This window comes from Antechinus flavipes, chromosome 5, assembly GCF_016432865.1.
Source record: "Antechinus flavipes isolate AdamAnt ecotype Samford, QLD, Australia chromosome 5, AdamAnt_v2, whole genome shotgun sequence".
Taxonomy (NCBI): Eukaryota; Metazoa; Chordata; class Mammalia; order Dasyuromorphia; family Dasyuridae; genus Antechinus; species Antechinus flavipes.
The window spans coordinates 57,037,332-57,049,912 of NC_067402.1; the positions used below are offsets into that span (position 1 = coordinate 57,037,332).

A 12,581-nucleotide genomic window follows, 5' to 3' on the forward strand; every position below is an offset into this window, starting at 1 on the left:
ATACATGTTATCACATAGACAAACCAGGAATTTAATGAACTTTTTCACTCTTTAATGATTAGTTTTTCTTTTGTTTGGTTGGTTTAGACACAGATGTAGTTAACATCAAAGTGAAGTTCAAACAAAACTTTCAAATGTTAGACAGAAAAATATATGTATAACCTAAGTTCACAATTCCAAGAGCCAAATATTTGGATCAAATATAAAATCCTCTAGTCTTCAAAGTGTCTGTCTGTCTGGTCTGTCTCTTTCTGTCTCTCTCTCTCTCTCTCTCTTCCCCTTCCTCCCTTCCATAGGTATGAATACAAATCTATGAATGTATATATGTATATGTATATGGTATACTCTTTTCTTTCAGATCTTCTTACATAAGACATCTTCTAACACTAAGTATTTTCTCTAGCTATCCCCCATGACTAAAATGCTTTCCATCCTCATCTCCAGATCCTGGATACCAACTCTAAGCTACAATCCCTCCTTCTAGTAGAAATCTTTTCCAAGTTTTTCTTAATTCCAGTGCCTTCCCAATGTTGCCTTTTCCAGTTTATTTTTCTACAATTTAACTTGTTGGTACACAGTTGTCTGTATATAGTCTCCCCCCTTAGAATGGGAACTCTTTGTGAGTAGGGACTTTTTTTATCACTAGGATTTAGCAAATGGTAGATACTTGATAAATAATTATCAACTGTTTAAGTCATTTCATATTTGAAAGCAGGAAAGAACAAAGTATTCACATGAAAACTTCTAGATAGCATAATTTAGGAGTGGGGAACCTATTTTTTCTATTGAATAACCTTGACCTACAGAAAAAATTAATTGAGTCATATGAAGTAAAACAATTTAGTTAAATTGGTTTGTGGTTAAATTTCAATGTATTTGGAGAAGGAGGAGGAGGAAGAAGAGGAAGAAGAAAAAGAGGAGGAAAAGGAAGAGGTGGAAGAAAGAAGGAAGGAAAATCAAAGAAGAAGAGGAGATGAAGAAATAGCAAAGAAGGTCCCTGGATGGAAGAGAAAGATGACAGATAACAAGGAAATGAGAAAGATAGATTAAAAAAAGAGAAGAAAGATAAAGGGAACCATGTAATAGATCCAAATTACCTGTTGATCTCTAATGCTTCAAAATGTTTCAATTACCATCATTGTTTGAAATGTTAGTTTGTAGATTAAATCATAGATTGCATTAAGATACATTTTGATGAGCTGTGGTTTCATATCTATATATATATAGATATGCTCACTTTTTAACAAAATAATTCACTGATAGGGTTTATATACATGATTTACTCTTTGCCTGGTAGATACCATTACAGAAATATTTTAGTCAAAGGGAAAGAGAGAACTATTATTTCATCAGTGTGGAAAACTTCTAGTGTGGACACTTCTGCAGATACATTTATACAATACAAATGTATAGATAGTTGCAGGACAGAAATGGAGGTCTTCTGGAATCCAAGACAGACTTTCAATCCATGCACCATGTTACATCTACTATTTTAAAATGTTGTATACAATCGTTTAATTACAGTCATTTCTCCCAAGAATTAAGACTTCTGACTACTTGACTATATTCATACAATGTCGAAAATTTATTGATTTGTAAATTCAATTAAAACAAAAAGGTCAGTGTATGCAATGATTTGGTTAATATTATTATTTGGCATAAAAATAAAGTAGCCACTGGACTGATTGTGCTTTCTTTTTTATGTGATCATTGTAGAGAATTTTGTCTGTTTCTTTTTAGACTGGACCTATGATTTCATTGATCTAGAATAGTGACTCTCAGACTTTTTAAAGGATTTCCCAAAGAGCTTTTGTTTGAATTGAATACACCTACTACTATTGAGCATCTACATGTATTGAAATTTACTGAATTAGAAATTAAAATACTTTAGTATTATTATGAAAATAGTTTTGACCTCATGGATCATCTAAAAGAGACATAGGGACCCCAATGGTCCCAGGCTGAGAGCTTCTGGTCTAGGGAACTCTGAGGAAATTCTCTTTATCAAAGCACAACAGTATTTGCACTATAATTTAAAGTTTTATAGAAATGCCTTGGGAACACAGAAGTTTAGTGACTTCCCAAGATCACAAGATAAGTGTGTGCTAGAAGTAAAACTAGAATGCCAATCTTTCTGAGTCAACCCATGCAACCTGTGATAAATAGCATAATATTTCCTAATATTTCTGCATTTGATGAGCTGTGGTTTCATCTTCATATATTCCCTCCCACGAAGGAGAAAGCAATTTCTCTGCAACCTAGTAGACAGTGTCTAAGAGTTGTGATGGCTGAAAAAATCATCCCAACCTACTTGAGCTTATTTATGATGATCTTCAAATGACCAACATGTTGTCTATTCCCATACATGAATTGGAAAGCCTTTTTAACTTTCTAAGACCTGTTATTCTGAACATTACAATAAATGAGCAACCTAAGAATCTTGGAGCCCAACTGAACAACAACAAAAAACTACCAACCTCACTTTGCATTTTTTGGGCCTCCTTCGAAGCCTGGTAAGATGGAGTGTCCACAAATTCAAGCAGTGACTTTCCTTTTGCTTTTTCATACTCTTCTTTGTACTTAACCTAGATTTTTTAAAAGTTCCATTAGAAAATATATAGCAACCTCTTTACTTTAAAATGACTGTTTATAAATTGTAAGGGAGGATTGGACACAAGTGATCTATATCAAATTGCTTACCATCTTAGCAGAGTGGGAAGGTGAAGGAGGAAGGGAGAAAATTTGGAACTCAAATTTTTTTAAATGAATGTTAAAATTGTCTTTACATGTAACTAGGAAAAAATAAAATACTGTATGAAAAATTAATAAGTAAAGAAAAAATCAAGATTTCAATATAGAAAAAAATTATATGGGTATAGGGCAAGAGAATTTGGGTCAGAGTACATCTTTAAAACTATTAGATATTGTTCATTCTTAGATTCATAGAATGCCTAAGAAAACTTGAAAGATTAAAGAAAGCATAAAATTATAGCTCTTAGGGCTATTACATATTGCTTATCTTCTCTAGCCCCTTGGTTTAAAGATGCTCAAATATTGCATCATATTTTGTGAATGAAAGAACTGAAGCCTAAGGAAGATTACATATGAAGAGAAGTGATATAGAGAGCCAAACTCAGATCCTGTCTCATGCAACAGTATTCCTTCTATTATACCATTATTGCCCTGTAATAGAAGTAATAGAAAGGCATCAGCCCAAAAATGTTAACACATTAGAAAAAGCATTAAATTAACATACACTGAAAATGAATATTTTAAAAAAGAAATAAAATCTAATCATAGTGATTCAAATCATATAAGAGTCCCTTTAGTTTATTTGTACAAAAATAAAAATGTCTTCTATCCCTACCCCAAACCCCAAGAGAAAGTGATATGACATTTTCAGGAAATTATATATCAGATAGTGTATCAAGGGAGGAATTAATTTACTATATTGAGTTTTTTTTTAAGATTTGACATGAGAAACAATTTTGTATTATGACAAGTACAAAATAACCTATTGCCAACATAAATTATATGAATGAATGTGACCTTTAGGTCACACTGAACTTTAGTAAATAGTACATTAGTAAATCACATAACAGAAGAAAACATGAGGCTAATTCCATACCCTGATGTCATTGGGGAAAGTGGAAAAGGAAAAGAGAATATTTCACAGAGACCATATAAACTTCTTAATAATCTTCTATCTTAACCCTCTAAATATATTTATAGTGATCTTAAATATAAGCTGAAATGGGTTTACACAAGATCTCATGCAAAAAGTCATTCTCTGCAAAAGCTGCCCATCTATTCTCCCAAAAGAGTTATTGTATAAGTATGTCAAAAAAGGGGCTGGGAGCCACATTAAATACATATCCAAGAGCTTCCATGATGCTTTCTCCCAAGTGCAGTCTCTTTAATTCACTCCAGCTCCAGAAAAAGGATTTATCTAACTAGATACAAGAATGGCTCAAGAAAATCTGGGAAGGAAATGGGAAATGTCTCCTCTGGAACATGTACAAAGGTGCATTGTTTTATGCTTCCAGTTTTGAGCAGAAACATGCATCCCTTGTAAATAGAGATTTATTCCTCCTGGATACACAGGGGATAATAAACAGAACGAAAGAGACATCATAGATTATCAGTCCAAACTCTTTTATATATATATATATAAAGAAACTGATTGAGAACAGACAAGCTGTTTATATTTCACATTGTTTTAATTTGATGAGCTTCTCTCAATACTGCTAAGCAAATGAACTGAAAAGAATTTAATAAACCCTTGCTCCTGCCAATTTAATTCTACAGCTCTATAGCTCTACAAATCAACATTAACTCATTTTTTCTCCCAAAGTGAGGTTCTATATTGAACCACAGATTTTCAAGGAACACTAGTTATTTACAAAATCTGACTAGAAAATGCCACTTGAAGTTTTTCAAAAAGTATCTGTTATTTCCAAATCCATCCCAACATTGGCAAGTCTTTACTGTTTTTTTGTTTTGTTTTGTTTTTTGGAGTCATTAACACTCTGGTGAAGTCTCTCTCAATTTGATAAAGTGTCTTATTATATCCATACCTGACTCTGGAGTTCTGTGTTGCCTTTATGATGGAGGTGTTCAGCTGTGTCGATTTCAAAATGATAACTTCCTTTGCTTTCTTCAAACATCTTCTTATATTCACGCTAAACAGATAATATGAAGATGCATTTAAAAGGCATAGAAATAGGATAGGAACTAGATTAGTGATTTCAGAATGATAGGAAATTTCCACTTGAAGAAACTCTATCAACCAAAATTGAGTGGCAACTTCACTACACCTGATAATATTACAGAGTACATGGATCACTAAGGGGTCAGGACACTTATCCAAGGTCACCCACCCAGAATATGTCAGGGCCAAGACCTGGACCCAGGTTTTCTTGGCTAAAAAGTCAGCTTTTTAACCACTAAGCTATAAATGCCTCAAATATTTAAAATAAAAGGGATCAATTCATAATATCAATTAAATATCAAATTGAAATAAACCATCATCAAATAGCTTTTTAAGGATTAATTACTTAGAGACAAGATTTGCATCACATTCTACATTTAAATTCCTTATCTATAATACAAACTAGACCCACCTGCCTTCCATGGATACACACATACACATATCTAAACACGTACTGACATGTATGTATGTAGATATGTGTATATATGTTTGTGTATCTATATATTACATATTGTATGTATTTATCTATATGTGTATAAATATGATATATAGATTTAGATAGATACAGACACACAAAAGTTAAAGAACTGTCTGATGGTATTAAATCCAAATTGATAAGATTCCTCTGGGCCATGTATTAACTTAGGAAAACACAAATTAATATTATCTATAAAGTATTATATTTTTATTTATTTTTTAAACATTTCCCAATTACATTTTAATCTGGTTCTATAGCACTTGGGACTTTTACCAGATGCTTGTGGGCCTGGGGCTGCAATTTGACACTTCTGTATAGCCAATCTTTTAAATAAACTACAAACATTAACATTACACACCAGAGAGAATTACAACAATATTAGGTAATAATAGAAAGAAGTCATAATTGAATGCTTAGATTTTTTAAATGCTCCACTCTTTTAAGTGAATTTTAAAATATTTTTGCTAAATCTCCCTCCAATTCTCCCAGGCTATGATTTATATTATGCATGGCTAGGTTATGTGCAATAATGCCCCATTAGATTTTAATTTCTATGCAGGGAGGAATCACTTTTCATTTAATCTCTATAGCCTTTCATAGTACAGTGCTCTGTACATTTGGCAGGGCTGCAGGAGAGGTACTAGACTTGTGGTTTCATTGTTATAGGGAATACCTAGAGAAGAAATTCCCTCCATCAATGCAAATCATTAACCACTCTAGAAATTATGGTCTTAGAGAGTTGCCAAAAAGGGCTAAGAAGTTGAGTCATTTGCCCAGGTTCATAAGTCTATGTGTCTCAAAGAAAGAAGTTAAACTAAGGTCTTCTTAATGCCAGGAATTGTTCTATCTAATGCTTTTTCTGCTATCTACTCTTGTTCTTCATACAGCAGGTGCTTAATAAATGCTGACTTAGTTTAATTAAATTAGTCAAGGATAGATTTGAAGAAAAAGTACAAAAGCAATTGGAGAAAGGGAAAGAAAAAACAAAGAAAGAAGGAGGAAGATTCATGAGTTGATTAACCTTTAAGAGAAGTCTTTGATCTGGGGGAGAATAGCTGAACACAAACCTAGTTTACTTAAAAGGAGAATAAATACAAATAACTAGGAGTTATTTAACCAGTTAAATAAATTTAAAGTACCCTGTGATTATCTTAAATGAAAGTTATAAGGGTAAAGAGAACAGAATAACTATGAGAGGCCTTCTGAATGAAAAATGAGAATATGACAATAGATTGGATCACAGAGAACTTATAGATATTGATGGAGCAAATATGGTAGGCATCTGGTGACATTACTGTGGGAGAAATCAACCATGATAAAAAATGATCCTGATTGCCAAAAGGCAAAGCAAAAAGGAGACATTCTTGAGTGAGATTATCATGGATCTGAACCAATTCCTGGGATATGGAAAGGTCAAAAATGGATATGAATAGGAACCAGGAGAAAGGAGACCTTAAGGAAATTCCCACTAAATGTACCTAATGCCTAGTCCAGGAATTTGAAGTTGAAAGAGAAGAGAGGGAAGTGCAATTTGCAGACAAAGAGGAGCCCAGCATCAGTTTCTTGAAAACTGAGGTATTTAGGAACCATTTCTAATGCTTCCAAAATAGTCTTCCTCAAACATCATTTCACTGCTTAAAAATCTTTAGTGGTCCCTTATTGCTTTTAGGGGAAAAAAAATACAAACTTGGCAGCTAGTACCTAAAGCTTTCCATAATCTGGCACTAGCCTACCTTTACAGACATAATTCATGTTACTCCCTGTCACATCCACTATATTAGATATATAGCTGGCCAATTTTTGATTCCAGGGACGTAGTTCTCCATCTCTTGCTTCCATACATGTAGCATAGGATCACATCCTACTGAGGCAGTGAGATGGTCAGATAGTGCATGGAGTGCTGAGCTGAAGTCAGAAAGATGAGTCTTCCTGAATTCAAATCTGGCTTCAGACACTCATTAACTATAAATATTTGCCTCAGTTTCCTCATTTGTAAAATGAGCTGGAGAAGGAAATGGCAAGCCACTCCAGTATTTGCCAAGAAAACCCCAAATGGGGTTGTGGAGGGTCAGACATGACTAAAAAATAAGTGATCCTACTAGAAATTAACTCTGTCTTTACCACGTCTTCTAAGAACTTTTTTCAAGACTCGGCTCTGCTGCTACCTGCAAATGCTTACTTATTCAGGCTCAGCTCCCTCTGATTATTTTGTATTTACTTCAAATCAAGTCAACAAGCATTTATTAAGCACCTATTAAGTGCCAGATTTGAATAATGGGATCCAAATGAAATAAGTCAAGAACAGCAACAACATGTGGGAGACATTGTGCTAAGTGGTTGGGAAATAAAGACCTAAAAACCAAAGAAACAAAAACAATTCAATTGTTCACAATCTAATGGGAGAGGAAACATCCAAACAGCTATAGATAGAGATAAGCAGGATAAATTGGAGGTAGTCTCAGAGTATAAGGCCATAAGATTAAAGAGAATAGCAATATTCTAACCACTATATATTGGTTCCCTCAATTAGAAAGATTAAAAAGATTCTTTGGTTTATTATTTTATTATATTACATTTTTAAAAACTAAAATAATTATAAATCAAATGAAAAGAATAGATTTTACCCATGAAATAAGTGTTTGTTGATTAATAGATTTATTGATGAGCTTGATGACTTTTTCCTCTCTTCAGTGGCACTTAGGGGGTGCAGCTGATGCAGCACAGTTGGACTTGAAGTCAAGGTAAATTTGGCCTCAGACATTCACTAACTGTGTGACCCTAGGCAAGTCATTTAACTACTTCCTGCTTCAGTTTCCTCATTTGTAAAAGGGGTATAATAAAATCATCTAACTTCTAGACTTTTCATGAGGATCAAAAATATAATTATGGCTTATTATGAGAATCAAATGATATGATATTTGTAAAATACTTAACACAGCACCTAGTAGATACTTAATAAAATGTTGGTTCTCTTCCTTCTTTAATTTTGCAGGTTCTATAAGAAAAAAGGTAGACTACTTTATTGTGCATGTAAGCTTTTCACAATCTGGTTCTAATTTATTTTTCCCCAACTACACTGATTTCACATTATTTTCCTACAGAGTTGCAGCTAAACAGATTTATTTTTCATTCTCTAAACATAATATTCCATCTCCCACATTTACGTTTCTGTACATACAGAGAGAATGCCCTCTCTCCTCAACACCACTTGTAATTCCTAGTCGCTCTCTAGGTTCAGCTCAACTATAATCGGCTCTTTAATTGTAATTATTAATGTGTCCTCTTCCTCCCCTAAATACCACGTTTTAACTTTGACTATAGTTGGATCAAATTAGTTGGCTAAATATAATAATCCTTGCCTACAAGACAACTACACCAAGAATATAAACGCTCTGAAGGCAGCAGGATCTGTTTTTTTCTCTCTGTCTCCTCAGCCCTTTTCACAGTACCTGGCCCATAGTAGATATTTAATATCTCTTTGTTGAATAAACTAATGAATGAATTACTTTTTTCCTAAAACTGCAAACTTCTGACTTTATCTTTATCACATCTGACAAAGTAAACATACAATGAAAGCTTTGCTTCCAATATAATATCAACTTTAGTGCTAAAGAGTTTCAAAAATGTCTAAAAAACCTTAATCTTCTGGAACAATGAAAAACTTTTCATTGTATTAAATTCTCTGTATTTAACAGTCTCTAATGCCTCCTAGTGGGAGTCATGCATAGCTGCAGAAAAAACAATCTCAAACTCTATTGGAGAAAACTAATTATTGCTTTAATTTTATTTTCCTAATAAACTAAAAATTTCCTCACCAAAACATAAAAAACCAAGAAATTCAAACTGAATATCCTGAAATTCATCATAATATATTTTGTATACTAAAGGGCTTAGTTTCACTATTTATAACTCTAAATCTCTCCCATATTAAGCTGAAAGAAATAACAATTTATAAATTAATGGTTCTTTACCTGGGATCCACAGACCATCAAGGAATCCATAGATATATTTCAAGGTTTTCATGAACTCTCAAAAAAAGTCCATCTTTATTTTCACCAAGCTTTATATGAAATTTTAAAATTTCGTCCAATTATATTTTAAAAAACAGTATTCAGAAATGAGGTCCAAAGACTTCACTAGTTTGACAAAGGGCTCTTTGTCACATAAAGAAGGTTGGGAACCTTTGATTTATATAGATGATAGCTGAAGCTCATCATTTAAAAATATCCATTTTAATTCACAAATTATGAACTTTATAAAATATATTTAATCTCTTTTGATGCACTTCTAATGGATGAGGGTATTTTTTAAGAATACAATTCCAATTTTTTTATTATCAATGTCAATAAGAAACTAAGACTGTCTCATATCCTCAGCTGTACTGGTTAAAATTTTTATCTGGACAACTTGAAAAGACAAGTGGCTATTTCTGAGAAAAGTGCTAAAGAACAATTAGCAAACTAATAAATTATCCTTTGCTGACACTTCAGACAAGCAAGTCATTCTTTTCTTTATCTAAAAGATTACAATTTGATTACAAACTATCAGCACCAGGTTTTTAAAGAAATATAGGGACTGCACTTCATAAATATGTGTGAGTTTCCCAAGTCTGGTATTCCATTAGGATCGTTGGTCACTACCTTGGAAAAATTAGGGAGCAAGACAATATCTTCCCTTAGACAAGGTGACATTAAATTTTCTAAGGTTAAATACAAACAATAATTTAATTTATGCTTTGGCTGGTATCATGAATGTTACCCGACTTAAATGTATCAGGTATAATCATCAATGTAAGATCCTTGAGGGCAGGGATTGTCTCATTTATGTTTCTGTATACACAGTGTCTAATACATGATAAGAGCTAAATGCTCTTTGATATATCACTAGAAATAGGCTGTGAAATTTGACATGTGAATGACATATAATGTTACATTCCCCTTAAAACAGGTAAAACCCAATCTTTCTCTGTTTTGTGCCCTGTTTCCAACTAAAATAATATAATCAAATGTATTCTTTTATGAATTTATCATAGAACCATTTATGTAAGAAAAAGTTGGTACCCTGAAACAAAAGACAGGTCACAAGAATGTATGACATGGAATAAAGTTAGTAGAAATGGTTGTTTGAAGACTAAAAAAAATTGAACTGAAATAGAAGGCTCAAGAAAAGAATTTTGTTGATTTTTATAGGATAGCTATGAGTCAGGAATAAGCGAATGAAAGTGAAAAAGAGGCAAAGAGGCAATAACATGCACAAGTATGGAATTCACCATCTGTGGGTTTAGAGGAAATGACATGACAATGTGGTTTTAGTGAGTTGGAATTGAGATCTAATTTAGGGTCTGTCAACAGTTCTTTATGTTTCATTTCCTGCATTGTAATAATAATAATTGTGGGTATTTCTATTGGCTAGAGATTTGCAGTGAACTATATCCACAGTTGTTCATGTGATCCTCAAAACACACGAAGTAGATAAAGTAAGGATTTAGCAAGCATCTACTTTGTTCCTGTACACTGTGGTAGATTCTGGATATATAAAGAAAAAGAGGCAAAAGACAAAGAGGGGAGATAGAGAAAAAGGGAAAGATTTTAAAAGGTTAGAAGAGAGAGGGAAGATGTGGAGAAAGAGATGTGGAACACAGGCTGGTGACAAGGAAGGAAGGAAGAAAAGAAGGGGAGGGGAAGGAGAGAGCGGGGAGGAAGAGAGGAAGGGGGAAGAGGGAAAAAGGAAGGAAGGGAGAAGAGGGAGAGAAGGAGGGAGGAAAGCAGAAGAGGGAGAAAGGGGAGGAGAGAAGGGTCAGGAGGAAGGGAGGAGAGAGAAAAGGGCATAAAGGAGGAGAAGGAAAAGGGGGAGGGCGGAGGGGAAGAAAGAAGGAAGGAAAGAAGTAAAGAGGAAGGGAGGGAAGAAGAAAGGCAGGAAGGGAGGGGAAAAAAGAGAAAGGGAGAGAGGAAGAGAGAATTTCCATATTTTTGTCCTCAAATGAGTTTTTATAAATCATAAATAAATGAATTTAAAATAATCCAAAATAAGTACACCATTATAAGTAGTCTTCCCTCTGTTAATTTGACCTATTGCAAGAACGCAGTAAATATGAATGTTATTGGATGCAATTTTAATGGAAGAAGTGAGGGGTTTTAGAGAAGAAAGTTTTAATTCATCTTATGTTAAAATTTAGTAGAAGCCAAATAGTTTGCATACACAGCTGTGGTGGATAATACTTTTATCTGGGAAAATGAGAATGACAGGTGGATACTTTAGAATAAAAACCTAAAGAACAATGAGCAAATTAATAATTATCCCTTGCTGACAATTCAGATAAATAAGTTAATTATTCATTTGCAGATGGGAAAACTGATGCTGCTAAGAGCTCTTGAAAATAGCAAGTATTTCTGAAACATCTACTATGACCCAAGCACTATTTTAGGGGAGAGGGATCCATGTATAAAGAATGATATAATCTTGATTTACAAGAAGCTTCTAATAGTCTTGGCCATAAAGTCAGAGAAGCTGAGTGATTTGTTCAATGTCACAGAATTAGTGACAAAGCTAATATCTGAACTCCTAAATTCTTTCATTCTGAATCTAGCTCTCTTCATGAAAATCATTGTGTTCTAAAACTAAAAGTGTCTTTCATTACTGAAGAGTTTGAAATTATTCTATATTGACAATGATAATGGGATTCTGAATTCATGATCAGAACCATGATTACATATTTTCAATTAATTTTTTTCTCTAATTCTTTTTCTCTTTTAAAAATACAATCCATAAAATAAATAAATAAATGTTTTTGAGGTCAGCTAAGCAATTGTTTCCTTGGAAGGCTAGCCTAGGGTATCTCTGAAAAATGAGGGGTGGACTCCTGGGGAACATAATGAAAATCAGAAATACCCTTTTTAAGGGTCTGAATGTTTTAGATAATAAAAGCAAAAGGCAAAAATGATGAGTCCAGATTGGTGTATGTCAATAATACTTTGAGTAAGGAATATATCTACAAAATAGTTTCCATTATGTACCTCTAAATATACTAATTTATTCCTTCATAAATTTGTCATCATAGATTCAAATAAACAATCAGCAACATGGGGATAAAGGAGAAAAACGAGCATCTATATAGATTAATGTTAATATTTCATTTACATAAGGTACATGGAGACTCAGTTTAAAAAATTGAAGAATCAAAATGGGAATTTTCTCTCTGAAAAGCAGGGTCTCTGTACTATAAAAAGAAAAATTTTATCAATAAGCACTAAAGGTCTAACAGGAATTATTATTCTAAAATGATGGCCTTGGGATGATTTATGCAAGGAGATCAATATTTGAATCAAATTAGTTGTCAAGAAAAAAACATACATGGGGGAAAATGTAGAGAGAACAGAATAATATCTCTATTAG

At 33.1% G+C, this 12,581-nt stretch overlaps 1 protein-coding gene across 3 annotated transcripts in view; it reads right to left on the minus strand.

The window, feature by feature from the left end:
* NEBL (nebulette) overlaps nucleotides 1–12,581 on the minus strand; it is a 458,082-nt gene that overhangs the window by 77,900 nt on the left and 367,601 nt on the right. The window contains exons 14-15 of one of the 3 annotated variants that reach the window (XM_051961695.1): nucleotides 4,578–4,682; nucleotides 2,478–2,585 (exon numbers count right to left, since the gene is read on the minus strand). The exons of the other annotated variants lie outside the window; for them this stretch is intronic. Of the exons in view, the coding sequence (XP_051817655.1) occupies nucleotides 2,478–2,585; nucleotides 4,578–4,682 (213 nt within the window). The remainder of the gene's footprint in view (nucleotides 1–2,477; nucleotides 2,586–4,577; nucleotides 4,683–12,581) is intronic. 3 annotated transcript variants of the gene reach the window in all.